The sequence below is a fragment of the Thalia democratica genome, chromosome 4, assembly GCF_965202585.1.
Source record: "Thalia democratica chromosome 4, ktThaDemo2.hap1.1, whole genome shotgun sequence".
Taxonomy (NCBI): domain Eukaryota; kingdom Metazoa; phylum Chordata; class Thaliacea; order Salpida; family Salpidae; genus Thalia; species Thalia democratica.
This window is the reverse complement of record NC_139168.1, coordinates 40,903,633-40,929,711: the sequence shown is the minus strand read 5'-3', so window position 1 is coordinate 40,929,711 and position 26,079 is coordinate 40,903,633. Positions and strand designations below refer to the sequence as shown.

The window sequence follows — 26,079 nt, the reverse complement described above, 5'->3', positions numbered from 1 at the left end:
AAATAGCTCATAATAAAATCTTAATCAAAAAATACAATACCAATATAATTAAAAAAATATACATTTGCCAATAAGAAATATGTCCAATAAACAATCATTGTCGACAATCTATAAAGCCATCAGATAAATCAAAAGAGCGACAAAATTTTTCAAGGTAGTAAAACCATATGTTAATCAAAAGGTACCAAAACCATGAAACATCATTCATTAACAAAAAAAAGTAAACAAAAGATATGCTACAGAACTATCTAATTAAATATAAAACTTGAAAGGAAAAAAATAAAAATAAAATACAGTAGAAAATAGGATATTATAAAATAAACAAAGAAAAAGCAAAGTTTGATTCAAAAAGCAACTGTAAATTACGTACCTTGAAAATGTTTAAATTAAAAAAAAAGACAAATCTAAAGCTCTAAAAAAAAAACTAGTAAAGACAAAATATATATATATATATATACACTACCAAAAACTGTCAGTAAAAAATAGCCAGCCTTAAATTTAATTAAAACCATACAGTAAATATCAGCAGTTTCTGTTAGGTTTTCTATTAAATTTACTATATTCTTATAATATTTTCATTATAATATTTATATGAATTTATTCAGCAATATGTCACCAAGTTAACACTGTCTTGTTTAAACAAGACTTATCAGATCTTATAAGTGACAATAAATAATATTGAAGCACAGATATTAACAATAGCAGGTGTATAGTAGTATTTGAGTTTAATTATTTATTACTTTACACTGATTATTTATTGTGCTTATTACTTTGTTAGTTTTAACTTATTGTGTTTTTGTTTAAAAACTTTTCATAATTTTAAATTTGTTCTACTGTTAAGTTCTGACGAAAAGTAGTGTAATACGTATAAACTATCACAGAAAAACTTGAGAGAGTGTTTTTTTGTATATTTGTTTTGCATCAAAAATGAATTGGCTAATAATGTTTGAAGTTTTAAAAAAACATTTGATAAAAGTTTAAAATTAAAAAAAATTATTGGAAGATACAATAATGCCTTCTAAAGGGTATTTACAAAGCTAAAGCTAAGAATAAGGAATAATTGAATCAACTGAAGTTTCATTTAAAACTAGATGACAACAACATAAGAACAGTATTACATGAGATCTCAAATAGCATTTCTGTCTAAATTTGCCATATTAAACAATTTCGAGTTTTCTAAAATTAAATGGCAAATGCTACATAAAATTAGTAGCTGGATACCAAGAAAAACAGACAATTGTTGTATTTCTAATACCATTAAATATCAGAAAAGAACTATGCTAAGCTATGTGTCCTAATTTTAGGTCTACTGCTATGTTTATTTATGTATATCAACTGTTTACGTGTTGTTGCAACTTTATTTATGTATGTTTTTGTTGCTTTAAGTTTTTATTAAGTGTTTTTATAAGTATCATTAAGTTTAAAATTGTTGTTTCATTAAACTTTGTTTTCTTCTAATTGAATTTAAAATTGATTTGATGTTGTTTTAATCACAATAACTAATTGATTAAACAGTTCTTGATTACTTTCTCACTTTTTGATTACTTTTTGATTTATAATTTTACTTGCTTTTGTTAATATTTTTATTCAATTTTACTTTTTAAACTTATAAGTTCTGATGGGTCTTGTTGAGGCGAAACAGTGTTAAGTTTGTGACATATTGTTGATAAAATTCATATTAAATAAGCTCTATAATATTAGATTCAGCTTTGTATTTCATATAGTTGTAAAAGTTATATAATCAAAATACTACAAACTTTTACCAATCTCCCAAGCCTTAATCAAACATATAGTCTTTGAAGATGTAATTTTTAATATTATCTCTAAATAACTTTTTATTATACTGTAGATTTTTAAGTTTGGTTTCAGATTAAAATATTATTACATCATATAATCAAATTTATTCTATAGATTTTGATTCTAGTTTAATAATAATTAAATTCTGAATATCACCTAAAATTTTATATTTAGATCAGTGAAATATATGTAACTTGTTGGTTTTAGTTTTACAGTAAACATAATTCGCTCTACTTTGTATACTAATTGTTGAGCACTGTAAAGGAAGTCTAAATAAAACAACACAATATCTATTATTAGTGATAATGATACAAAAAACAACTAGTTTTCGAATTGTTTACTAAAGTTTCTACGCTTCAAGCGTGTCATCAAAACAATACTAAAGTTAACAGCAAAATTTTTCAAAGAACAACAAAATTCACATTATGAAATGTCAAATAAGTTTGAATAATTTTTAGTAGCTAATCTTAAAAACAATTCTGTACAAGTTAATTTATGTTTTGTTTTTTCTAGTTTGTTTTTATTTTTAGTTTTATTTTATTGCTACTTTAGATATTTTCTAATATTTTTTGTTTTTTTAATATACATGTTTTGGTTGTGAAGACAGGGTTGCTATCTTTCTTTTGTTTTATTTAGTGATAATTCTTTTTGATTTTTTCAACTTCCTACTTTTCTAAGCTGCATAAATTACATGTGTTGTTTTAGTTCTGCAAAGTATTTTTCATTTTAAATTATAGTTTTTGTTTGTGTCTTATAGTTCCCATATGTAGTTTGATAACTCAGTGCTATGTCTTTTTAATTTATTATTAAAGCTTCCCTTATGATACTTTTAGTGGTATATATATTTTTTTGTTTATACGTTCTATAAGAAACCTAATAACTTCTAAGTTTTATCCTTTTAATATGTGTCTTATAGGTAATGTAAAACCCTACAAATTAAGATCAACTTGTAAATGCCTTGGGAGGGAGAAGGTACAACAATTTTTTTTACAAAAGTTGTCATTAGCTCTTGTATGAAACCTAAAAGTATAAACTACAAACCAGTTTTATTGATCGTAAAAACTTTTTTTTTAATTTTGAGATGTTGTGTTATTTGTAAAAAGTTTCCATTAAAAGGTATAAACCGCAAATTTTCTACTGAAAGTTTTCTAGGAAGTTAATAAATTTTCTATGAGTCAATTTTTTTCTTTTTTTTTTGAGCTTGAGACTTCAGATTTTAAGGTGATATTCCTTTTATACTTAAAAAGACTTTGAATGTTGGGATTTTTGTTTGTTTAGCGCCTTCCATTAGCTACCTGTTAAAAAGCACTAAAAATCTATCTCCTCCTTCATTTTTCAAGCAATCTTCTTCAAATTTTCAGGAACTTGACATGAAAAAAATTCTTTATGTTTGTACATTAGCATTGAAAAATTGTTATAAAACTTACTATATCTCAGAAGTTGATTATAATTTTTAAATTATGTAAAAAGTAAATCCGTAAGTTTTAGTTTTTGTAAAAAATAGTTAAACCCTTTAATACCTTTAAATAATGTTAGCTCTTTGTTACATAGTTTTAATCTGAAAGACAGTTTTCATACTAGAACATTTAGTTGTAACAAAGTGATCTTAATTAATATTAATTAAAGTTAACTGTTGAAATTTTTTACTTAAAGCAGTATAATAGTTTTTTTAAATGATCAACATAACTATCTAGCCTGAATGAAATAACTCAATAGTGGTTGAAATTAACTTATTTTATTAAAACACCTTTTAAGGGCATAGGAGGAGGGTAAATACCTTTTTTTTTAAATTTGATCTTATTTTATATAGTTTTTACTAAGCTACAAGATGCTTTTTACAGATTTTGAAAATTCAAAATAACTTTTGAGATATAGCCAGTCAAAGTCAGAGGCAACAATAGGATCCTTATGGGAGGCGCAAACTAAAACAGCAAGTAACTAGAAATCACTAAAATTCTATCTCCTTCTACATATTTTGAGATATCTACCTCAAATTTTCAGGAAATATTCCTTGCAATATTCAGAAAGTTCTGTCATAACAAAATTATAAAAATATAGAAAATAAAAATTTAATAAAAGAAAAACTAAAAAAAAACTGTTTTTTTTGTTTGTTTTCTATATAAAATTTTTGTTTTTGTATTTTTTAAAATACTTTTGTACAGAATTTTCTAAATATATTAAGGAACATTTCCTGAAAGTTTGAGGTAGTTATCTCAAAAAACGTAGGAGAAGATAGATTTTTAGTGAAATAGTCTATTTTTGCTGTTTTAGTTTGCGCCTCCCATAAGGAACCTATTGTTGCCTCCGACTTTGACTGGCTATATCCATAAAATTAATTTGAGTTTTTAAAACTGTAAAAAGCATTTTGTAGCTTAGTAAAAACTATATAAAATAAGATCAAAAAAAAAGTGTTTACCCCCCATACCCTTAATTGTTTTTAAGATTGATTTATTTACTTTGTTATGAAATATTTAACAATTACTAATAAACTTTCATAAGGTTTTCAATGTTGCTTTACAGGTTTGGTGTTTGAAATGCTTTTTTGTACTAATATACATATTTTCTACAGTCTTATAGTGTTGTTGAATTTGTTATAAGTTATATATGTAGATATTGATTTATATCAACTAATTAACTAAAAACTAGTATGATTTTATTAATATAATAAAACACAAGCCTTAATAACTTAGGTGTTTTAAAAATAAGACAGTATGCCACCTTATAGAAGAAGTAGTCGATATAGACGTAGAGCTCTATGGTCTTCTAAAACATCAGTTACTAGTAAGTTTTTTTAAACAGGTCTTACCTATAGTATATTGAAAACGTTTCATTTTAGTATTAATATTTCTTCATTAGTAAAAATAAAAACAGTAATATTAAAACAAGATTTTTTAGTTTTTGTTGTAAGTTTCTATGATGGCTAAACTTTAATTTCTACAGAATATTTAAACTAAACCTCTTTTTATTGTAATTGTTTCAATAAAAAACAACATTAATAAATTTTTGTTTATAGATGTCTCTTTTAAGTATAAAATTTTTAATTAATTATAGTTTAATCAAACCTTAGAATGATGTATTCTTTAAACTTATATAAAATAGAACTTATTTAAAATAAAGTGATTTACTAGATCTTTGGCTCCTGATTTATTCTTTTATTTTAGCAGGGTTGCCAAAAAGCCTTGAATTTGACAATTTAAGCAACAAAAAAGGTGGAATTAAAGAAATAAAAAAAAAAAAACTAGAAAAAATTAAATTTTGAACAGATATCATTAAAAAAACTGAAAGTTGAAACTATTTTTACTGAAAAGAAATGAAATTTTGAATAGAAAAGAAAATATATCATATGAAATATTTTTTTTCTATTATATAGGTTTTTTTTGTCATAAAATACATTTAGAGTAGTATTTCATTATCTTTTAAATATTTTTTTATATTAAAGACCACTTTCACCTTAAGCTTAATTTTATAATAAAAATGGTCAAAAAAAATCTTGTACTTTCAAATCTTTCAAATACTAGAAACTCAAAAAATCTTGAAAAAAAATTTCAAAAAACTTTTAGCAACCTTGTTTTAGATCATAATACAATTATGTAAAAATATTGTCAATAAAAAAAAAGTAATTAATTTGGGTCAAAACTCTGAATTTGTTATTGACACTATTGTACTTAGGATACAGAGCAGATACTAAATTGATTTTAGACTAAGTAAACTTACAATAATCCAAAGTTTTTTAGCTATAATAGATACATGATTTACCATTTTTAAATTTTAAAAGCACAGGCTAGATTTTTTGCTTAAAATAGTGGCTAAGATGCAGCCAATATTTTGTATAAAAAAAGTTAAAGTTAATGATATTTTTTATTTTTTTGTAGTTGTTTATAATAATTTCATTTTATTTTTATTAAAATGTTGTGCAAGATAAAAAAATTCTACAGTTATTTAACTGTCTTATTTTTGCTTGCTTTTAGTGCTTGATTTTGAATTAATCTCAAGTTTCAAAAAATCTTCAAAAAGTTTACATATATAGAAAAATGAATTTACATTTTTTTCTTGCAATAAAAGTTTTAATGTATGAGAACAAACTAACTTCAAATTATTTTTGATTTTTTATCTTGAGTCATTGTCATTATATATAAGGAAAAGCTCATAAAGTTTTCATGTATGTTTGAAAAAGCTAGGTTGTCATTTTGAAAATAAACATTATTTTTGTTTTTTTAGAGCTGTAATTATTGATATATTATCGGTATTTTCTAATAAAAATTACATTATAGTTTAAGGCAGTAGGGCAGGGGTTGGCAGCCTTATGTAACTCATAGGCCAATTTTCCTAGGAAAAATTGCTCGCGGGCTGCACTACTTAGAAAAAAACCTTTGAGGGCCGCATTTGTTTAAAAAAAGTTCTGGTAATCAGTAGAAAAATGCTGTTTAAGATCAAAAATATGATAAATTAGGTAACTAATAAAAATTATTTATTGAATTAAGAGTCTAGCTTTGGTTTTCATTAGGAAATATTTAATTTTTAGTGTTTTTAAAATGTGTATTTTTGGCTAAACAGGAGCTTGCGGGCCAAAGATTTTGACCTAAAGGGCTGCATTTAGTCCATGGGCCACAGTTAGCCAACCCCTGCAGTAGGGGGACACAGTGCGCCCAACTGGAAATTAAAAAAAAGTAATGATTTTTTTGGAAAATTCATAGGGTAAATGCCAAGATTCTAGCACATTTAGTGCTTCAAACTAAACAAAAAATTTTGGGTCAAATTGCACGAGGTTACTAAATTGCACAAAGGCACTAAATTGCAAAAAGACAAAATTGCATGAAGACAATTTTCCACCAAGGGTCAATTTTGCACAAGAGTAAAAAAAAAACAGGAAAAAAATATATAAAAAGAAAAAAAAACAAAAAGATAAATTAATATTAAAACAAAAAGAAAAAAAAGTTACTGACTGAGGGTAAGGGTTAGGAACAGGGACGTAGCTAGCTCAAAAAAGTTACAAATCTGCAAAAACTAAAACATCTGAAATAACACGTCCTAGCAGGAACACAGCAATTTAAACTACCTCTAATATTATTGAATTTAATCTGAAAATATGCAGTCAGTTATGTTAATACATCAAAAATTGAATGTTTAAGTACGAGTGATAACTGTATACAAGACAATTTATTTTGCTCCACACCCCATATGACTCTTTATGTCATGCCACTTGTGTAAACCCAAAAAATATTCATTAAAAAAATCACAATTTAACTCATGGCATTAATATTGTTTTCATTCAGACATTTAAACGTATAAAATCAAACATTTTTCGTAGTCAATAGTAACAACAAGTTATGCAAACTTTTGTAACATAAAATTGTATGATTTTTATTTTTGAAGCTACAGCTTCCAATAGGTTTATTTTTGCATTGTAGCTTTTTGACAAAACAAAGCTTTAACGCGCTAAATGTTACAATTTGGATGTATTTAATTCGTTCAATTTTTTACGACACAAAAAAACGCTAAAGAGTACATATATGTCAAAATTATCTCTCAGGAGTGCATAACTAAGCATAAATGAATACTAAAAGCTAAGAAAGCAGAGTCTTTTCGCACATAAGTATACGTTTCTGTAGATTTGCAGAAACGTACCAAGCCACGTCCCTGGTTAGGGGTAACAGTGATAGTAAAAATAAAAGATAACTAATAAAAATTGTTATAAGAATATAAAAGTAAAATAAATAAAAATAAATTAATTAAAATGAAAAAAAAAAGCTACTGACCAAGGGTAAGGGTTAGGGGTAACAGCAATAGTAAAAAAAAAAAAATTAATAAAAAAATCAACCCATGCAAAAATGTCTCCATGCAAACATGTCTGCTGGTGCAAAAGTGTCTTCGTGCATTTCAATTTACTGTGCAAAAGTATCTTCATGCAATTTTGTGTCTTCGTGCAATTTTGTAAGCTTGTGCAAATTTGACAGCTAACCAATAAAGTAAATTTTTTAAGCCACCTTTTTAATTAATTTAGTCTATTTTAAAATATTTAAAAAATTCAACTAATAATTTCCTTTAAAATGATTAAGGAATGTTTAATAAAAAAATTAGGTCTTTAGCTCCCAAAAAATTTTTTTTTTAATTTTTAAGAAGTTTTGATGATGAAATGTTGTATTTAACACGTTTGTATGAAAAACTTTTTACAAAAATGATTGTACCTCATAAGTAAATTAAAGTCTTAAAACCAACTTTTAGTTTTTGTATAAGAATTCATATAAGAACCAATGATATTTTTTTTGTAAAAAATCTCTTAACTTAGTTATTACAAACTTAATTGAGTATGTTGAATTTAAAGAAAAGTTTATTTAGTTAAGATATTTACTAAGTTATTGTCATAAGTTATATTTTTAGTTATCATAAGTATTTATAAACTAAAGTTTTCTTTTAGTAGTTTTTTATTTTATTTTTATTTGTTAACTAAAAGTTTAAAATAAAGAAGCTAAATATCATTAAAACTTATCATTATATTTTTGAATTTATGATCCTAAATTAACATACTAGTTAAATAAGACAAACGTAAAAAACATTAAGTTAGCTTCTTTTAAAAAAACATTATAAATAAAAATCATATTAAACTCTAAAACAGTTATGGAAAGAATAAAGAATATTTCTGTTATAAATAATTCAAAAATTATTTCTATAGTGGTTGATATTTTGGAAGCCATTGTTAAACATAATGAATTAAAAAAACATTATTGTTACACTAAAGATATGTAACTCTGGCACAAAGCTATAATTACAATTTTGTCACAACACTTGTTTCAATTTTACAAAATGTTAGTATATCATCAATTAAAAATTTGTAACATAATTTGTGAAACACCTTTGTCTGTAAACTAAGTAACTGTGGTAATTTGTTTATCATGTTAGTCATAAAGTTTCTTTATATAAAGTTCTTCTATATCCAGTTAGATAAAATATATTTTTATTAGAAATAAATAGCTTATCACCATATGAATTTTAATTTCTACAGAAATAACGTGTAAGTCTGTGGATCTGTTAAAGAAAGAAAATACTTTGTTACATCACACTGAAGACTATGAAACAAAAGAGTTAGTTGTTCGAAGAGGATTGAAGTTTAAAGTTCTTGTGACATGTAGTAGAAAAATTGATGAAAAAGAAAAAGTTCAATTTGAATTAAGAGCTGGTAAAATATTTTATACATCTATGTAAAGTTTGTTTTTATTTGTTACACACACTAAACACTTTCAATAGCATGCTAAGGGCATAGGGGGGGTCCGACATTTTTTTGTTTTTTGTAAAAAGTTTCCAATACAAATGTATGGATCAAAAATTTTTTGGGGTCAATTTTCTCAGAAATTAAAAAAATCACTAAAAACCTATATTCTCCTTCATTTTTTGAGCTAGAGACCTCAAATTTCCAGGAAACGTTCCTTTTATAGTTTAAAAGACTTTGAATGTTGGAATTTTAAAAATATTAAAAAATTAAACTTTCGATAAAAAAAACAAAAAAAAAATAGGTGGTATTTTTTAATATAAATTTTTTAATTTTTTTAGATAAAAAAAATTTCTGCATTCGATCCTTTTAAAATTTAATAATACACTTTCTGTGCTTAAAAAATGAAGGAGGAAACAGATTTTTAGTGAAATGGTCTTTTTTTGCGTTTTTGAGGTCACCTATTGAGGTCACTGACTTTGATCGCTCAAATCTCAAAAACTACTTTGAATTTTTTCAAAAGGTTAAAAATGTCTGATAGCTCAGATAAACCTCTATAAAATAAGGTCGACTTGTAAAAACCAAGGTGAACCCCCTTATGCCCTTAAACTTAATTTAAATAGGGGTTTTTCTATGTTTTTATACTTGAATATTTTTATGTTCAATTAATAGTTTATATGTAAAAATACTCTTGTTCACTGTTTAAGTTAATATGTTTTTACTTAATTATATAAGTAAGTCAGTTGTTTAAATTCAACAATATATTAATTATTTCAAGTTTTATTTTCATTGTGATATATAACTAATTTAACTTTTTACATATTTTGTTTAATTGTGATAGGGTTTACAAGCGTGATACTTATTTGATTCATTCTAAACTTTTAGAAAAAATGTTTTAGTTCACTGGTTCACAAAAACTATTTTATATTATTTTGAAATTATATTAAACAGGCAGTAGACCTTCAAAACGTTGGGGTTCGTTGATGGTACTTCCGCAAGTTGATCCAAAAGCAGGAGAGTCTGTTGAGGGTGTCAGGATTTTATCGCAAATTGGTAAAAATTATTGATTACTACATTTGTATCTAAAGTTTTATTTAAAAAAATAAAACTTAGTGCATATTTGAATTTAATTTATAATTTTTTTTATGATTTGGGGTATATCTGTTTGTTTGAGAGTGTTTTATTTAATGCTTAATAAAGTAAGATAAAATATTTAATATAGATTACTATAAAGATGTGCAAATTCAATATTTAATTCACTACCAGGTTTCGGTGGCAAAGAATTAAGACCTTTTCAAGTATAATAAAATAGTAAACTGCACATTACAATGTTACTTATCTATAGTATCATTTAAAAACTTTTTCATGTATGAATAAAGGTCACAATTTTTTGCCACCGAAACTTTGTAGTAAATAAAATGTTTAATTTGCACATGTTTATTTAAATAAGCTCTTTACATTTCAGTAAATGGAGCAATCTTTTTTAGTTAAGACAAATAACTATACAATATAGATTCTAAAAAACTAAAAACTGCTCATTAGATAAAAATTAAACTAATTTATAACTCTAATGTATTTCTCATATTTTAATTTTGAGATTATAAAAACCATAGTTAAAAGATTGTGCAAAGCTGAAAGTATAATTCATTGAAATTAAGTAACATAATTAATTGTAAAATAAGTCTTTTAGTAAAAATAATTTTTTTTATGCTTATAACTGAAAATAGAGCTTTGTTAATGTAAAAATACTTTGCATTACTGTAAACTTAAAAAAGAATCTGAAATCTATCCTCAAATTTTACAACAAATACATTGATAATTAGTACCTTGGTATACCTTAAAATTATCTGATAAATTACTAATTTATGCAAAATAAAAAAAAATATTTACAAAATTAATATATAAAACTACAAAAAAGTTCCTTACATTTTAGTAAATCTTTTTTTTTTTTGTGAATAAGTTTTGTTACCTAAAGTTTGCATAAAATGATTAAAAACCAACTTATATGTAAAGCACCTTTTAAAATATAAAATAAAATGTAGATATTAAAACTAGCTTAAAATTTAATTACAATAAACATATACCTACATTTTAAAACATTAAAAATTAACTAGAAATTACGCTAAAATATTTTAAAGTGGCGGTTAATTGTTAGTTATTTCACTTCAAATAAGATATAACATTTTCAAATGCAATTCAGATAATGTGATGTCGTTGGAAGTTCACACATCTTCAACTGAAACGAAGATTGGTAAGTGGTCGCTTGCAATGAGGGTTGGCGTGCCAACTTCCAGTGGTCATCTGCGGAAGAGCAGGACTACCTTGTGTACCATAACTGATAACATAATTGTTGTCTTTAACCCTTGGTGTAAAGGTATTTGGTTATTTTCTATAGCATTTTTATTAACTAGCACGTAGTTTTGATGCTTAGCTATTTATATTTTCAATGTTGTTTTAAAAGTTAAATGTTGTTATTTTAGAGGACCCAGTTTACATGGAAGATGATTCATGGAGACAGGAGTACGTTTTGAACGAAGAGGGGTTGCAGTATTATGGTACAAGTAGAAGTATCGGAAATATGAATTGGTATTATGGGCAGGTTTATCGTTCTATATTTTTTTCTGTTTTAAATTTGATCAATATAAGAACTTTTACAATAACTAAGTAGATCTATATGTTTAAGTATAAATAAATAAAAGTATAAGTTGAATGCAGTTTTGTTGTAATTCAAGTTTATTTTTCAAAAAACTGAAGCTCTTGGTGATAAAATTATATGTTTTATTTAAAACAGTTTGAGGAAAAAGTTATGAAAGCAGTGCTAATTTTGCTGGACAAAATGAAACCTAAACATTTGATGAGGCATGATCCTGTTTTAATAGCGAGAAGTATGTCTGCACTTGTGAATTCTAGTGTAAGTGTTTTGTTTTATGACTATCACAACAACAGAAGCAATGTTCTGGTTTAGTATATTATAATTGAAACAAAATAAAAATGTTTTTACATACTTTAGGGATAAAGGTAATAATGTAGTATTTAAGTAGTTTTTTATGACTTTAGCATATGTTATATCAGTAAAATTAAAAAACTTTTATGTTATCAAAAAAAATATTCAGGTTAAAATTTTTTGAAATTTAAATTTTTTAGCAAAAAAGTTCATTTTTGTATAAATGAAATTTGTATCTTTCACAACTTTAAGTATTACGCAGTTGTAAATTTACTTCCGTAAGTTGTATACATACTTGTGTTTGATGATTAATATCATTTTGTACTTATTAATTTTTGAAACAATTGAAGTCATCTGAGTTGTAGCTAATTGTTTTTCAAGAAACAAAGTAATAGTAAACGTTTGTTTTTAAGTTAAGTTTATCTTCATTTTGCTAAAAAAAAAAATAAACGAAATAAGACTGTTGTAGCTAAAATCGGTAAGTAAAAAATTCTATAAAAAATTTGCTGCAAAAATGTATGGCTAATTTTAAAAACATTATAGCAACATCATTTAACGTATGTTTTTTAAACCTGGTTTGCAGTCTCTTTCAGAAATTGTACGATATTTTTGATAAGTTTAGTATTTTTTTAAAATTTGTTCTAAATTTTTTTTTAGTTATGATAACAACTTCACGAAAATATTTAACAAATCTATAAAAAAAAATCAAATGAAAAATAAAATTGTAACGACAACAAACTAGTAGAAGTGTTATTACAAATAAGCTAAGTCGAGATTACAATTAAAATAAGACGCGATAGTGGTTGTTCTGTAAAGCATAGTGTACACTAAAAAAAAGAAAAAAAAAAGTGTTTAGGTAAGTTTCTATAACTTAGCTTACAAAATTCCTGCTTTGTTTAAATATTATATATTTATAATTAAAACTCAAAAATATACAGTTATTTTTTACTTAGTAAGTCACACTGTTTACAAGTTAGAATATGTTTTTGCTACATATGATGTTTTCCTACAAAAACCTTACACGAGGTCGCAATTACGACCACACCTTTACTCTTTTGTTGTGCACTTAAGTGAATGTACAAATAAATATATACTTATTCTTACAAACCTCTCAAATATAACAAAAAGTTAAAATTAATGGTTTATAAACGTAATAAAAGAGTTATAGAACTAATATCATATATTTAAAGTGTTTTAAAAATAAATAAACTAATTTTGTAATATACGGGTTTTAATAAAGGTCAACGACTAATTAAGTTCTCAATTTATAAAATTCACTATCTTTACTTGTACTAATTTAATTAATCGACCTATATTGTTTGTTTTTTTGCTAAATTTTGATTTACAAAACTTCCCTTATGAAGTATGTAGTTTTTGAAAACATTAAAATGAGATAATATTTTTAGTTGTGTAACATTTTAAATAGTAATTATATATTTCTTATTCTTAAAAAAGTAGCAGCTAGCATATTTTATTTCATTAGTTTCGTTAGGCTAAGAACTTTTTATCTACTATTAGTTTTGTAGAGCTTAAAAATTACTTGTTTCAAATTTTGAGACTTCTGACGTATTTACATCCTCTAAAATTGTTGTTGCCCTATTAAGTTTTGTGCACGCATTTTTTTAACATACAATGTTTTATTTAGTTGAATATGTAGTAGTTGCTGCTAATACAAGTTGTTTTAATCCGATTCTAAACGTAATTGTCCTAAATTTTTTAAAGATATTTTCATGTTGGGTTATAAAAATTACACCTGTTTATACTTAATATCTTTAGCGTATTATTTTATGTATCAGTTTTTTATACATTATAGTAAATATAAACTGTTTCAAAACGGCCAAATTTTAACAAAAGCAAATTGACCATAGAAAATTACTATAAATCATTCAACCTTAAAACGATAGGAAAAAAATCATGAAGTGAACATCTATCAAGCAAACTTAAGTTTTATTTTTACCAGATTGAACTGTAAAAAAAAAGATACTGAAGTGCTATTGAGTTAGTTATGATTGAAGAAATTTATATTTACATTTTAGACAACATACAATTTTTTACAACACTTATATCAAAAATAAAAATTTAATAGCCAGAAGTTCAATTTCACAAAATGTATGCTATTTTGACAGTAGTCAAAACCGATATAAAAGTTTAACTTAATGTTAAACTTCTGTATAAATTCTTAACATTTAATATCTTAATAAATTAGTAAAAGTAGGTTTAAAAGCCATGATTTTAAATGAGTCTAATTTTAGTTTGAAGATTAAATAAATTCTAAGAAATTACGTATTTGTGATTTTTAAATTTGAGGATAAACAATTATTTTATAAGTAAATAGATTTAAACACAGCTTTATTATTTTACAATGTTTCAAAGACGCACATATTTAATTATATAGTGTTTTGTTTTTATTTTTTTTTATAAACTTCTAATTGTTTATGTTAAACAATGTATTAGAAATAAATCTATACTATTAATAAATATAAAAAATTAAATAACTAACACGAGTTTAAAGGCATTGTCCATAAGATATGATTAGACTGCAATTTTATTAAATAAATTGAATTTGAAAAAACCATGTCAATATAAATGTGGAAATCTTATAGTCACATTTTAAAACTTTTTAACTGTCGATAAAAAAACTATCAATTGATAACAGCCGTGTAATTTGACATATTAAACTTTTTGTGGCTAAGCAACAATTAAAAAAGTTTGTTTTTTCAATATTATTTTATAAGAATCTATATTAAAGTTACAAAAAGTTCTTAAATATGTAAATATACAGGACGATGATGGTGTGTTGGAAGGAAATTGGTCTGGAGACTACAGCGGAGGTGATAACCCTTCTAATTGGGTCGGCAGTGTTTCCATTCTGTCCCAGTATGCCAGTCAGCTTTCACCAGTAAAATACGGACAGTGCTGGGTTTTTAGTGGCGTGTTTACAACTGGTTAGTTTATTAATAAAAATTGAGAGATAGATAGTGTTTTTAGTTTATGTTGAGAATTTTATAAAGACTGTGTACTACTGTTGTTTATATGTTTAATTTTTATTTTGTTCGAATGTCATCATGAAATGGTTACATCTACAACAATCTAATACAACTATACATAAATGTTTTTATCTTAGTTGAAAAAATAAAACATGTTTTTGATTTGTACCATATTACTTGTGTAGTAATTCGACTAGAAAAAAAACATTTTGTATTTCAGAACTTGAAATGTAGAATTGAAATTAAAAAAATTGATTTAGCAACTCTATAAATAGGATGTTACTAAATACTCTAATTAACATACTAAAACAACTGATTTTTAGCATTATTTAGCATTACAAAGTTTACCTTTGTTTCTCTCATCAAACATTTTTGTATTTTCTATAGCAAAGAGAAAACACAAATACATGTTTATCAACCTACAACATACATAATTTACAATTTTTAGAAGTACTGATATTGTTGATTTGTTTCTGATCAATAGTTTACTTATGTCTTTTCAGAAAAATGTTTGTTATAAATTTAGGGTTTAATGGCTCCTTGAATAAAGATATTTTTTTCAACAAAAATAATTATTACTTATTTCAAATAATTGAATCCTTATCTATCTATTTTTGGATAACATATGCCAAAACTAGGATTAAAACTAGGATCTACGGGATTAAAATAAAATATTTACAAACTAAAAACATTATTTCTTATTATTTCTAAAAGGTCTTTTTTTGTCTTCTATGAAGACCTAAAAAGCTTTTTAACCAATAGAGTAAATACAACTATCGTTGAAGAAATTATTCCAAGAATGAACTATCACATATTTTAAATAAAGAATCAAAATGCTTTGAACAGGTTTGCCAAAAAACCTGGAATCCTGAAAAAACCTGGAACTTGACAATTTCGGCTAAAAAAATCTTAAAAAATCATGAGTGATAAACAACTTTTGAATAGATAACAATTTTTAGTAATCATGACAATTTTTTTACCAAAAAACACATTTAAAGAAGCTCAAACGTAGCTTTTCAACGTCGTTATGCTATTTAAAACAGTTTTTACCTTAAACTTAATTTTAAGCCAAAGATATACCCTAAAGCGTGTATTTTTAAAAACCTGGAAGAAATTTTGAAAACCTGGAGAAAATTTGCCAAAAACATTTGGCAACCCTGTCTGAATAACTTGTTTTTTTAATAATTAATAGAGTTACCAGTATTTAATACTTTAAACTGTTAAAAACCAGTTTTTCTAGGTTCAGAATAATCAAATACTTATTTTAGGTATTAGCAGTCTCCCTTTTAACATATAAATATTTTTAATTTTAATAAAACTGTACAGTGATGCGGTGTTTGGGAATTCCATGTAGGTCGCTGACAAACTTCGATTCAGCGCATGACACAGATGCTAATCTCACAATAGATCATCATTACGATCACAATTATAAGCCTATGGAACAAGATGATTCCGTTTGGTTAGTGTCATTTAGTTTTGCAGACACTTGTAAAGTTGTGTAAACTGTTAGACCTACTTATTTAAATATGTGGGTGTGTGTAACATAGGAGTCGAAAAGCTATGTTTTGCTGGCTAGTTTTGGCCTGCTAAACCAAAATTTCAGGACTGCGAGTATTTTTAGCTTTATTTTTTTTTTTGAAAATAATCAAAGTTAAGACTTTTTATAGTAGAAAGTTTGTATTATAGTTTTTATGATTATCGGTAAATAGAGCTTATTTTGTGATTATTTTGATGAAACGTTGCATTTAAAGATTATTTTAATACTTTTTTACAACGGCTTTCCAAAATTATGGCGGCCTGCTAAAGAAATTATTAAGTATAGTCTGTTACTATAAAATGTAGCCAACCCAAGTGTTTAAGATACTTATTAATTTGTTAGTAAAGATTAAGTAAATTTTTTATTCTTTTATTTAAATTATATTTTGATTTTTTTTTTGATTATTGTACAATTTAGAATCAAAAATTTACAAGACCTTTATTTCTAAGAGCTTTCAAACAAAAATGCGTTTCATAAAGATTAAAATTAAAGCAACAAATTTTACATAAGGTGCTAAATTTTATCCAGGGCATGTTTACTTAATAATCCAATGTTAATGTCAATTGTATGTAGCAATTGTACATTAACCAGTGATGAAATTAGTGTTTTTCTTTAAGTTCAAGACATACGTAAACTTTTTTCGTTTAATAATTGATTGCATATCTATAACTTCTTTAATAAAAAACCCTTAAAAATTTATGTTTAATTTGAGATTCTACCGATATTAATTTTAACACTAGTTACTTAACTTTCAAGGAATTTTCACGTATGGAACGATGTGTGGGTGTCTCGCACTGACTTGCCATTAGAAGGTATGGGAGGATGGCAAGCAATAGATGCCACCCCACAAGAAACTTCTGCGGGAAAATTCAGGTGCGGCCCCATGAGTGTTCAGGCTATTAAACAGGTGATACACAGATAATTAGTGTTAAAATAAATACATAATTTGTATCATTTCACGTTGATTAAAATAAAAAACTTAATCTTATTTTTTGTAATGAGTAAAATTGTCATTCTCTTAAGATCGCACAAAACTCAAAAGTGCGAACTCAACGGGAGGTTTAAACTCAAGAAATTATGATACATTTTTTTATAAAAACTGGCTATTTTTAATTCTTAATAAACCAATAATTATATGAAGCAATATAATTTTTTTTTATAAAATCAATAGACATTGAAAACTAGTTTCTACTGAAGCTATTGAAATATGTTTAAGTATTAAACTATGAACATAAAAAAAGTTTTAGAGCTTGATTAACAACTTTTATTTATTATTATGAATTTAAAATAAAAATGTTACGCAAAGATTGTCTAATTTTGTTGCTTTAAAATTGTATATATGTATGAAAATAGTTTTAGATATTATTATAAAAGTGTTAGTTAATCATATATCTTGTCAAAAATAAATACATGTCAAAAATAAGTATTAAATTGTGAATGTTTATTTAAAAAAATAATTTAGTCTGTTTGCTATCTATTTTTTATCTAACATTGTTTATACTTTTTATTTATTTAAACACTTAACTTTCAAATTTATAAATATAACAACAGTATAAATATCTCCTTAATTTATTTTGTTGATATATTTTTCATAATTTAAAATTATTTATTGTTTTCTAATTATTAAATCTAAATATTTTTCTTTTTCAACTTAATCCTTAGTTTATAAGACACTTTAAGTAATTTATTTAAAATAACTCTTTTATGAGTAATTGATGTTTTTTGACAATTATTAATTATAATTACGCTACTTTTTATTTTGTTCGATTTAAACTTTTATCAATTGTTGTAATATTAGTAAATTGTAGAGAAAATTATCCTTAAGATATCAGAATAAAGTTAATAATTTAAGAAATATTTGATAAAACTTTAATGAAATTTGTTACAAAAATATTTTTAAAATAGAATAATTTTTTAATTGTTTTAAAAAGTTTCTAAGATACTAAATTTTAACTCAAATTCTAAATAACTAAACTTTAAACTGTTTTTTAAACATTTCCTAGTTTATAAGTTTTGAATTTGTCACCATATCTTAGTGTTTTTATTAATGAAAGAGTATAAGATATAGATAAGTTAATATACAATACTAGTGTTATGTAAAAAAAGGTTTAATTCAAAGGAAGTCAAAAGGAAATATTTTTATCGAAAACCAAATTATTATCTGTACTATATAAACTGAATTAAACGAATATTATCTGTATGAAATAGCTTCTAATTATTAGTTTTTTATTTAATAATGTTATAATGCTAATGGTTTTATTTGTAATTAATGACTGATTTCAGCCTTAAAATATTTAAGAAATTGTAAACTAAAAGTATAGACTAGCTCTACTTCTAAATTAGCATCTAATGTACTTAATGTACTTAAATAATTTTTTCAATTTTTTTTAATCATACCATTCAAATACCATTAATAGATTTTTCATGTATGTTTTATTTTAAAATTTACTAAATTTTTAAGTAACTAATGTATTAACCATTTGAGTTTTTATGTCCTTCAGTGTATAACTAAATTTTAATGAAACTTTCTTACTTATTTTTTGTTAAGGAAAGAAACTGGATGCTTTATTGCATAAATACTGTCACTTTGACGAGGAAAGTTTATTACCGTTTAATATTTTTCAAAAACAAGTTGTTTTAGTTTAAACTATTCTCAACGAAGTAGTATCTAGTGATTATATATATATATATATATATATATAGTACTTAAAAGTTTTTTCTATAGTTAACACTTTTTTTATTTTTGTAGGGCCGTGTTGATTTGGATTACGATGGAAAGTTCATTTACGCTGAAGTGAACGCTAGTAAAAAATATTGGATGAAACCAAAAGGTTCATTTTAAACTTTAAATTTAATACGTACGTTTTGTGTTTTTTATTACTAAAAACATTTATATCTTTAGTTTATAAAAAAATATTCATACATACATATGGTGTGCTGTTTAAATTACAAATGGTATTATGTCAAAAACAAATATAGTAAAGTTTTAATTAAACTTAAGTTGTTATTATTTTTCTTTATTTTAGATATTTGATCAGAGTTTCAAAGTTTTGATAATATGTTTTTTTAAAACCAAATATGGTATCTAGGAAAACAAGTAAAACATAATTACATATACAACAAGTTTGCAGCCATATCTTTAGGAACAGCGGTATCTATATATCAGATTTAACTTGTTTATATAAATAGAAATTTAAATGCATAGTTGTACGTAAATATTTTTTTTGATAACCGCTATCATTTACTGACAATCGAAGTAAGAAGAAATTTTAAATATTGATTAAAAAAGCATATTTTTTTCTACAAATTGTTACAAAAATTTTGCAAACCGTAGATTTCTGCTTGGCAGACTGTACTTTGGTGACACTTGATTTAGAAAAATCACTAAAGTTTTGTAAGAATATGATAAATTTATTTAGCATAATTTTGCATAGAAGAAATTGAAAATCCTAATACGTTTGTAAAGTTTAGTGTAATAACTAAAATTATCTTAGCTTTTAGATTTATATTGCTTTATTTTGTCAACAACAAAAATATTAATCGCTTTGTAAAAAGCTTTACATATCTGTTTTACTTAACGTCTTAATTTTTTATCTCAAATATTTTACTCTGAAATCAATGTTTTTCCGTCAATCATCAAGTATAATAAACAGATAGTGAAGAATGGGTCGAACTGGAATGTGACGATCACTCCATCGGTAGGTGCATCAGTACCAAGCAAGTAGGCAGCTGGAGAAGACATGATATTACGCAACAATACAAACATGCTGAAGGTAAAATTTATCAAATTTCTTTATGATGATTTTAAGTAAAAGGTTTTCAGATTTTTAATGTATTATAAGGTTGATTTAATTACGATCTTGTTAGTTGACGATGACGTAGGTATTATAACGTTTTAGTTGGCAGAGGTACCTACTAAAAACAAGTTATTTAGTATGTCTAAAGCACTGTAAGTTGCTGGTTTTAATAGTTGTCTTCATTGAACTGAATTTTTGTTTAACCATGCCGTTTTATTTACCTTTTAACGAGATAATGTACTTATTATTGTTTTTGGTTAATAAGAAATTATCTATATGATACTTATTTCTTAGAATGTAGATACACTGGTAAAATATTTAGATTTGGAGTATAACGTTAACTTAATAGAAAGTTTTAATATATGTATTAAATGTATGGATTAAGAGCTGTTTTAACAAGACATTAAAACAAAGTAATATGTTTGCTATGTTTCCGTAAAGTTGCAATCCTAAAAGAGTGCTTAGTTAACATTCACAAAATTACAAATAATAAAAGTTTATACTTACTTGTTATTTAAGCGAACTTTTACAAAAATATCTTAAACAAATAAACATTTTTTAAGATTAATTATCCGTAAATTGTTTTATTTATTAGCTTTATGTTTACTATAATATTTATGTTTCTATTAACTGTTTGGTATTAAGAAATTTAGTTTAAAGTTTTGTCAACATCACATTAATAAGTTTTACGAAGTATCTTCTTATGTAAAATTAAGAGCTAGTAAGTGCAATGTTTTAATATACCGCAAAGAATAGGTACTTCTTTGTGTATTCTTTATTTTTTCTATAATACAAATAGATCAGTAAAATGTTTAAATTATTCAGTTTAAAAAAAAAAGATTGTTGAAATTGTTTTTAATAGAATGTTTTACAAGTTTAGTTGTTCAACTATAAAATTAAAAGTAAAAAAAAATAATGATAATTAAATAAAGTACATGTAAAATATTTAAAGCTGAGACTCTATCATAGTTTTATATTTATATCTTAGAAATAAATTTGGTCTTTTCAAAAAAAGTTGATGTTAAGTTTTATATAAACTAAAAATATTTAGAGTTAGAATAAATTTTCTCAACATATTAACTAACAGGAAGCGTTGAGGAAAGGTTATCTTTTGAAAATGCTCGAAAGTTTGTAAAATTGACTCATACAACTAAAACAAAACGAGAAAATAATCTTAAACTAGCAACAAGCATACCTGATTCTGTCGATTACGGGAAAGACATACGATTTAATGTTAAAGTTAGTTTTAGTAAAATCTCTTTAAATACTAAATAATTTATGCTCAAAATTGAAGAACTAAAAGTGTTATAGTTTGAAATTATTTAATAATGTATTTCATTAAAACTTTAATTGATATAGTTATATTTTTGTGGTGTTGTTTTGGTTATTTACTTGTAATATACCACTTTTTTTTTGTAAATTACTTTTTTTTTCTCCAATTTGTCGTTTAACTACTTTTATAATCAAGATTACTATTATGTTTACTTCATTCTCGTTAATTTCTTACCTTTTATCATAAAAAAAATAAATCTAATAAGAAAAACTATTCAAAAAAATGTAATTTATTATTTTATATAAATAAGAACAAAACAAAGATATTAAAATTACTTTAGTTACATATACTAACGGTAGTATTAGTTATTTTACGTATACAATACTACTGTAATAAAGTTTCTTACCTTTTTGAAAATCTTAAGTAATTGTTACTAAATAGTATTTAGAAAGTGAATTAACTTGGCTTTTTGATGCAAACAAAATCATATTCATGTTGCTTTTTCGTGAGTGTTTAATTCAAGTCCTTTTGTTGAAAAAACTTGTTAGTTTAAAATATTAATTGTAATTTTAGAGTTATTATTGTTTACTTTATTGTGTTATATATTTTTGATACTTAAAACAACTATTAATACTAGATGTTATTTGATAAACATATGTCCAATGTCCGTGTGGGTTTAATAAAATAAAAGTAATTATAATTACAAAATTATTTTTTCTTTAAGTTTTGTGCTTTAATGTTTTAATACTTTACAATTTTTTAACAGGTAACAAACTTAAGCGAGAAAACAGAGAGAGTTCATATCAGCTGCGTTACAAAATCAACTCAGTATAATGGTTTGAAAGTTTTCCTTATAATATTTACTATAAGCAGAAAACAAAAACTTATGTTATACAAGAGCTTGCTAAAAAACCTTCAAATATCAACATTTAACACTTTAGCTAGATTACTCTAATAATAAAATATATATTCAATATTTGTAATGATAAAGCAATTTATTTCACCTAATCATATTTTTCTAATGTCAGGTTCAGCATTGGCAAAGCTGACAGACGTTGATGAATACATAGACGTTGGTCCTCAGAAAGATAAAAATGTTGAATTCATCGTAGAATCTAGAAATTATTTGGGTAAAGGGGCGCGTGGAAACAGCGTTAAAGTTGATGTTTTGTGTGGGGCTGTCAACGCAAATGAAGTTCATTCGAAACAAGCACTTGTTGATTTCATTAAACCCAAAATAAATGTTGAGGTTAATTTAATGTATTTGCTTTAATTATAATTTAAGCACTTCTGTTTACATAAACAAAAAGTTTTAAAGATATTAGAGTATAATGGTAAACAAATTATTACAAGTATTAAAAATTATAAGCTTTAACAAATTAAAAATAAAAACATTTCTTATATTATTTGTGATGAACTAAAAACAGTTGCTTAATGTTTAATTTTTACATTTATAATTTTATAAAAAAAGAATGCTTAAAATAGTTATGTCTTTCTTTCAAAAAATCTTATGTCTTATAAGTAAATATTTTAGCCTCAATTTTAAAAGTACATGACTAGATAACCTTGATTTTATATTAAAGATCTTGTTTTAAAGTTCGCTAGTGTTGTAAAAGCTGAGTATTTTAAAGTTTATCCCTTATTACAGTTCAATACTTAAGCTAAATACAATTTGATGAATAAAAATATCCCTATAGTTTTATTTATGCTGAAATATAATGTATTTGCAAACCAGCAATGCTACTTAAGCCGATTTGTTCAAAATCTTAGTACCAAAGCCTTCAGTTTGTATTCGGATAGAGCATCTTATTTTATTCTGTCTTTCACAATAGTAATAAGGTAACATGACAGCTACCACCTTTTTGTTTGATTTTGTATAGAAAACTCTAATTACAAGTTATTATTTGTAGAAGTAAAGTTTTTAAAGCTAAAACTTTATTTTTTTTTGTTTTGGTACTGATTTTTATAAGAAAGATTATATACAAATTACTCATTTTGAAATTTCGGAAGTTTATTTATTAATTTTGTTATACTATTTTGGTATGCTATTTTAAAACGAAATTTTAAAAGGTTATCTACCTATTTATAAAGGGTTTTACATCCATGTACGTTAAGTTTCTTTTTTGCCTTATAACTTTCTTAAATGGCGCAAGACTTTTAGATAAGTCCATTTTAGACATAAACTAACTTTGGATGTTTAGATATTTGTTTGAAAAAAAAAGTTTAATATGTGGTTCTTGAATAGATGAACATTGAACTTTTTGAAATAAAACATTTATAAACAAAATGTGTTTATTTTTTCGTAATCACGAAGCTTTATATATTTTTTCACGGAATAAATTAGCGCATGTAAGGTCATGCCCCAATAATATGCAATCACAACCAACTAGAACCTAAAATTTTATCTACCTTTATACAAGGTACAAACTTGTTATTTAATTAAAGAGTTTATAAAATGTCACTGATTCGCCATTAGAATAAAAAAACTTAATCGTTTTATAACTATGCGTTTCGTCCAGGTGCTTTCTCAGCAAGTGAGAGTATTGCAACCCACCAAAGTCAACATATCTTTTACTAACCCGCTTTCTACCGCAGTCAGTGGAGTGATCACGATCGAAGGTGCAGGAATTCGCGATGCCATTAAAGTTCCTGTAGAAACGGTTTGTTTACTTCGACATGTTGTTTGTATAAACCAGGGTTCTTAAAAGTGGTCAATATCGCCCCTTTCTGTCGATTTTAAAAAGTTAAGGGCAATAACCAGTGAAGGACGGAGGCAATTTAGAAATTTTAGACAGTCATAGCGTTTATAGTTTTACCTAGCTATTTTACTTAGTTTAGCTTATTTTGATTATGTTCCTTGAAGTAAAAGTTTAAACTAGGGTTTTACTGAGTTGGCGATATCAGGAGACAATAGTTAAGTACCTATTGTATAGACAATAGACTAGTAAGGGACAAAAAAGTTAATTGGTAAATAACTAGTAATGGAAGCAATTCATTTTTAATTTAACTAATTGAGCTGAGCTGTTTTTACCATAAAACTATAACAGTAGTCCACAGATAAAGTTAAAAAAAATGAACTTGAATTTAATTTTGAATTTAAAAAGTATTCACGATGAAACAAAAAATTTTATCATAAAATATTTATAAATATGCTGCATCAGTAATTGTTGTACCAATTTTTTTTCGTTTGCTGTAAAAAGCCTATTGTCAATATCTAATACAATTTAGTATATCTTTACAAAACGATAGTATATATTTTATTCTATATAAAACATATGCTTTTAATCAGGGTGGCCAAAAAACTTGGTTCCCGGCAAAACCTGGAATTTGAGAACTTTAAAAAAACCTAAAATTCGAACAAAAATAACTTAAAAACCATGAAAAACCAAGAGTTTTAAACTTTTTTTACATGAAAAGTAACGAAATTTCGGTTAAGTACAAAAATTCTATCATAAAGATAAAAAAATTTGTATCATTTAAAATTTTTATATAAAAATTATATTTAAAATAGTTTACAGTATCTTTTAGATGTTATTATACTGTTTAAGATAGCTTTTACCTTAAATTTGATTTTATACTAAAAATAGATTAAATTACTTGTTTTTTTAGAAATCTGGAAGAAGTTTAGAAAAACCTGGAATAAATTTACAAAGAACTTTTGGCAATCCTGTTTAAATTTAAAAGTTATTCTATTAAAACATTTTGCTTTTTTTTTTCTAAAAAATCAGGTATGCTCAACTTTACAAAAATTATAGAAGTTTTAAATCTTTTTTTTTTCAATATTTAACGGTAGAAGTAATGCAGTTAAATCTATAAAACACTATTTTTAAATAATCAAATTAAAAAAACTCATAAAATGTCATAAATAAGTTTTCATAATCTAGGTAAGAGCAAATGAGTTGTGCACTGTAGAATCTTCTATCACAGCCAAAAGAATAGGCAACAGAAGATTGCTGGTTGCTTTTCAATCGCAACAATTGTCTGGAATTCAAGGTTGCTGCGACCTTATTGTTGTGTGATTATTTGAAAAAAAGCACAAACATCATTTTGTTAATAAGTTTTTTCTTTGCACATTATTCTATACTTTTTAGTGGTTTTAAGTTGTTATTTTTAAATCAATATGCAGTATTAGTTCATGTTGTTTTAAATGCTTTGTAGTTTTATAGTACCTTATTATTCGCCTGCTTTGAATTGTTTTCCTTAATGCATCATAATACAATTTTTATATTTTATTGCAAACTGTACATTTTTAAGTTTGGATCATTTTGTAATCTGTAAGTTTTAATACTGATATAATGTCTTAGTTGTACAGAGTTTAAGTCGTTGTTTTATGCTTATATCGTTTTCTTACAATAAATCTATACAGTTAAAAGTTTATTAAGTTTCTTTATTTTGTATATTTATATCTTTTTAATTTTTAAGTTAATTTTAAGCAAAAAAAATTTATGTGCACACCTTGATATTTTTTTGTTTAAGAAAAAACAACTTCGATCACATTTTAACATTGTATTGTTAATTCTTAAACAAATAACTTATTATT

The 26,079-nt window shown here is 24.6% G+C and overlaps 1 protein-coding gene across 3 annotated transcripts in view; it reads left to right on the top strand.

Moving 5' to 3' along the window:
- The window catches only part of LOC145833968 (protein-glutamine gamma-glutamyltransferase K-like), a 28,709-nt gene extending 2,838 nt beyond the window's left edge, over nt 1-25,871 (top strand). Inside the window, exons 2-17 of one of the 3 annotated variants that reach the window (XM_082941258.1) lie at nt 4,504-4,578; nt 8,798-8,971; nt 9,953-10,054; nt 11,202-11,375; nt 11,482-11,600; nt 11,793-11,912; nt 14,728-14,890; nt 16,259-16,391; nt 17,226-17,376; nt 19,219-19,300; nt 20,123-20,242; nt 21,354-21,505; nt 22,306-22,375; nt 22,568-22,788; nt 24,059-24,199; nt 25,424-25,871. In XM_082941258.1, the coding sequence (XP_082797384.1) occupies nt 4,504-4,578; nt 8,798-8,971; nt 9,953-10,054; nt 11,202-11,375; nt 11,482-11,600; nt 11,793-11,912; nt 14,728-14,890; nt 16,259-16,391; nt 17,226-17,376; nt 19,219-19,300; nt 20,123-20,242; nt 21,354-21,505; nt 22,306-22,375; nt 22,568-22,788; nt 24,059-24,199; nt 25,424-25,558 (2,132 nt within the window). In that variant the 3' untranslated portion in view covers nt 25,559-25,871. Of the gene's footprint in view, nt 1-4,485; nt 4,579-8,797; nt 8,972-9,952; nt 10,055-11,201; nt 11,376-11,481; nt 11,601-11,792; nt 11,913-14,727; nt 14,891-16,258; nt 16,392-17,225; nt 17,377-19,218; nt 19,301-20,122; nt 20,243-21,353; nt 21,506-22,305; nt 22,376-22,567; nt 22,789-24,058; nt 24,200-25,423 lie in introns of those variants that run through there. The other 2 variants (XM_082941260.1, XM_082941259.1) reach the window with 2 other exon arrangements.
- Nucleotides 25,872-26,079: the final 208 nt, after the last annotated feature.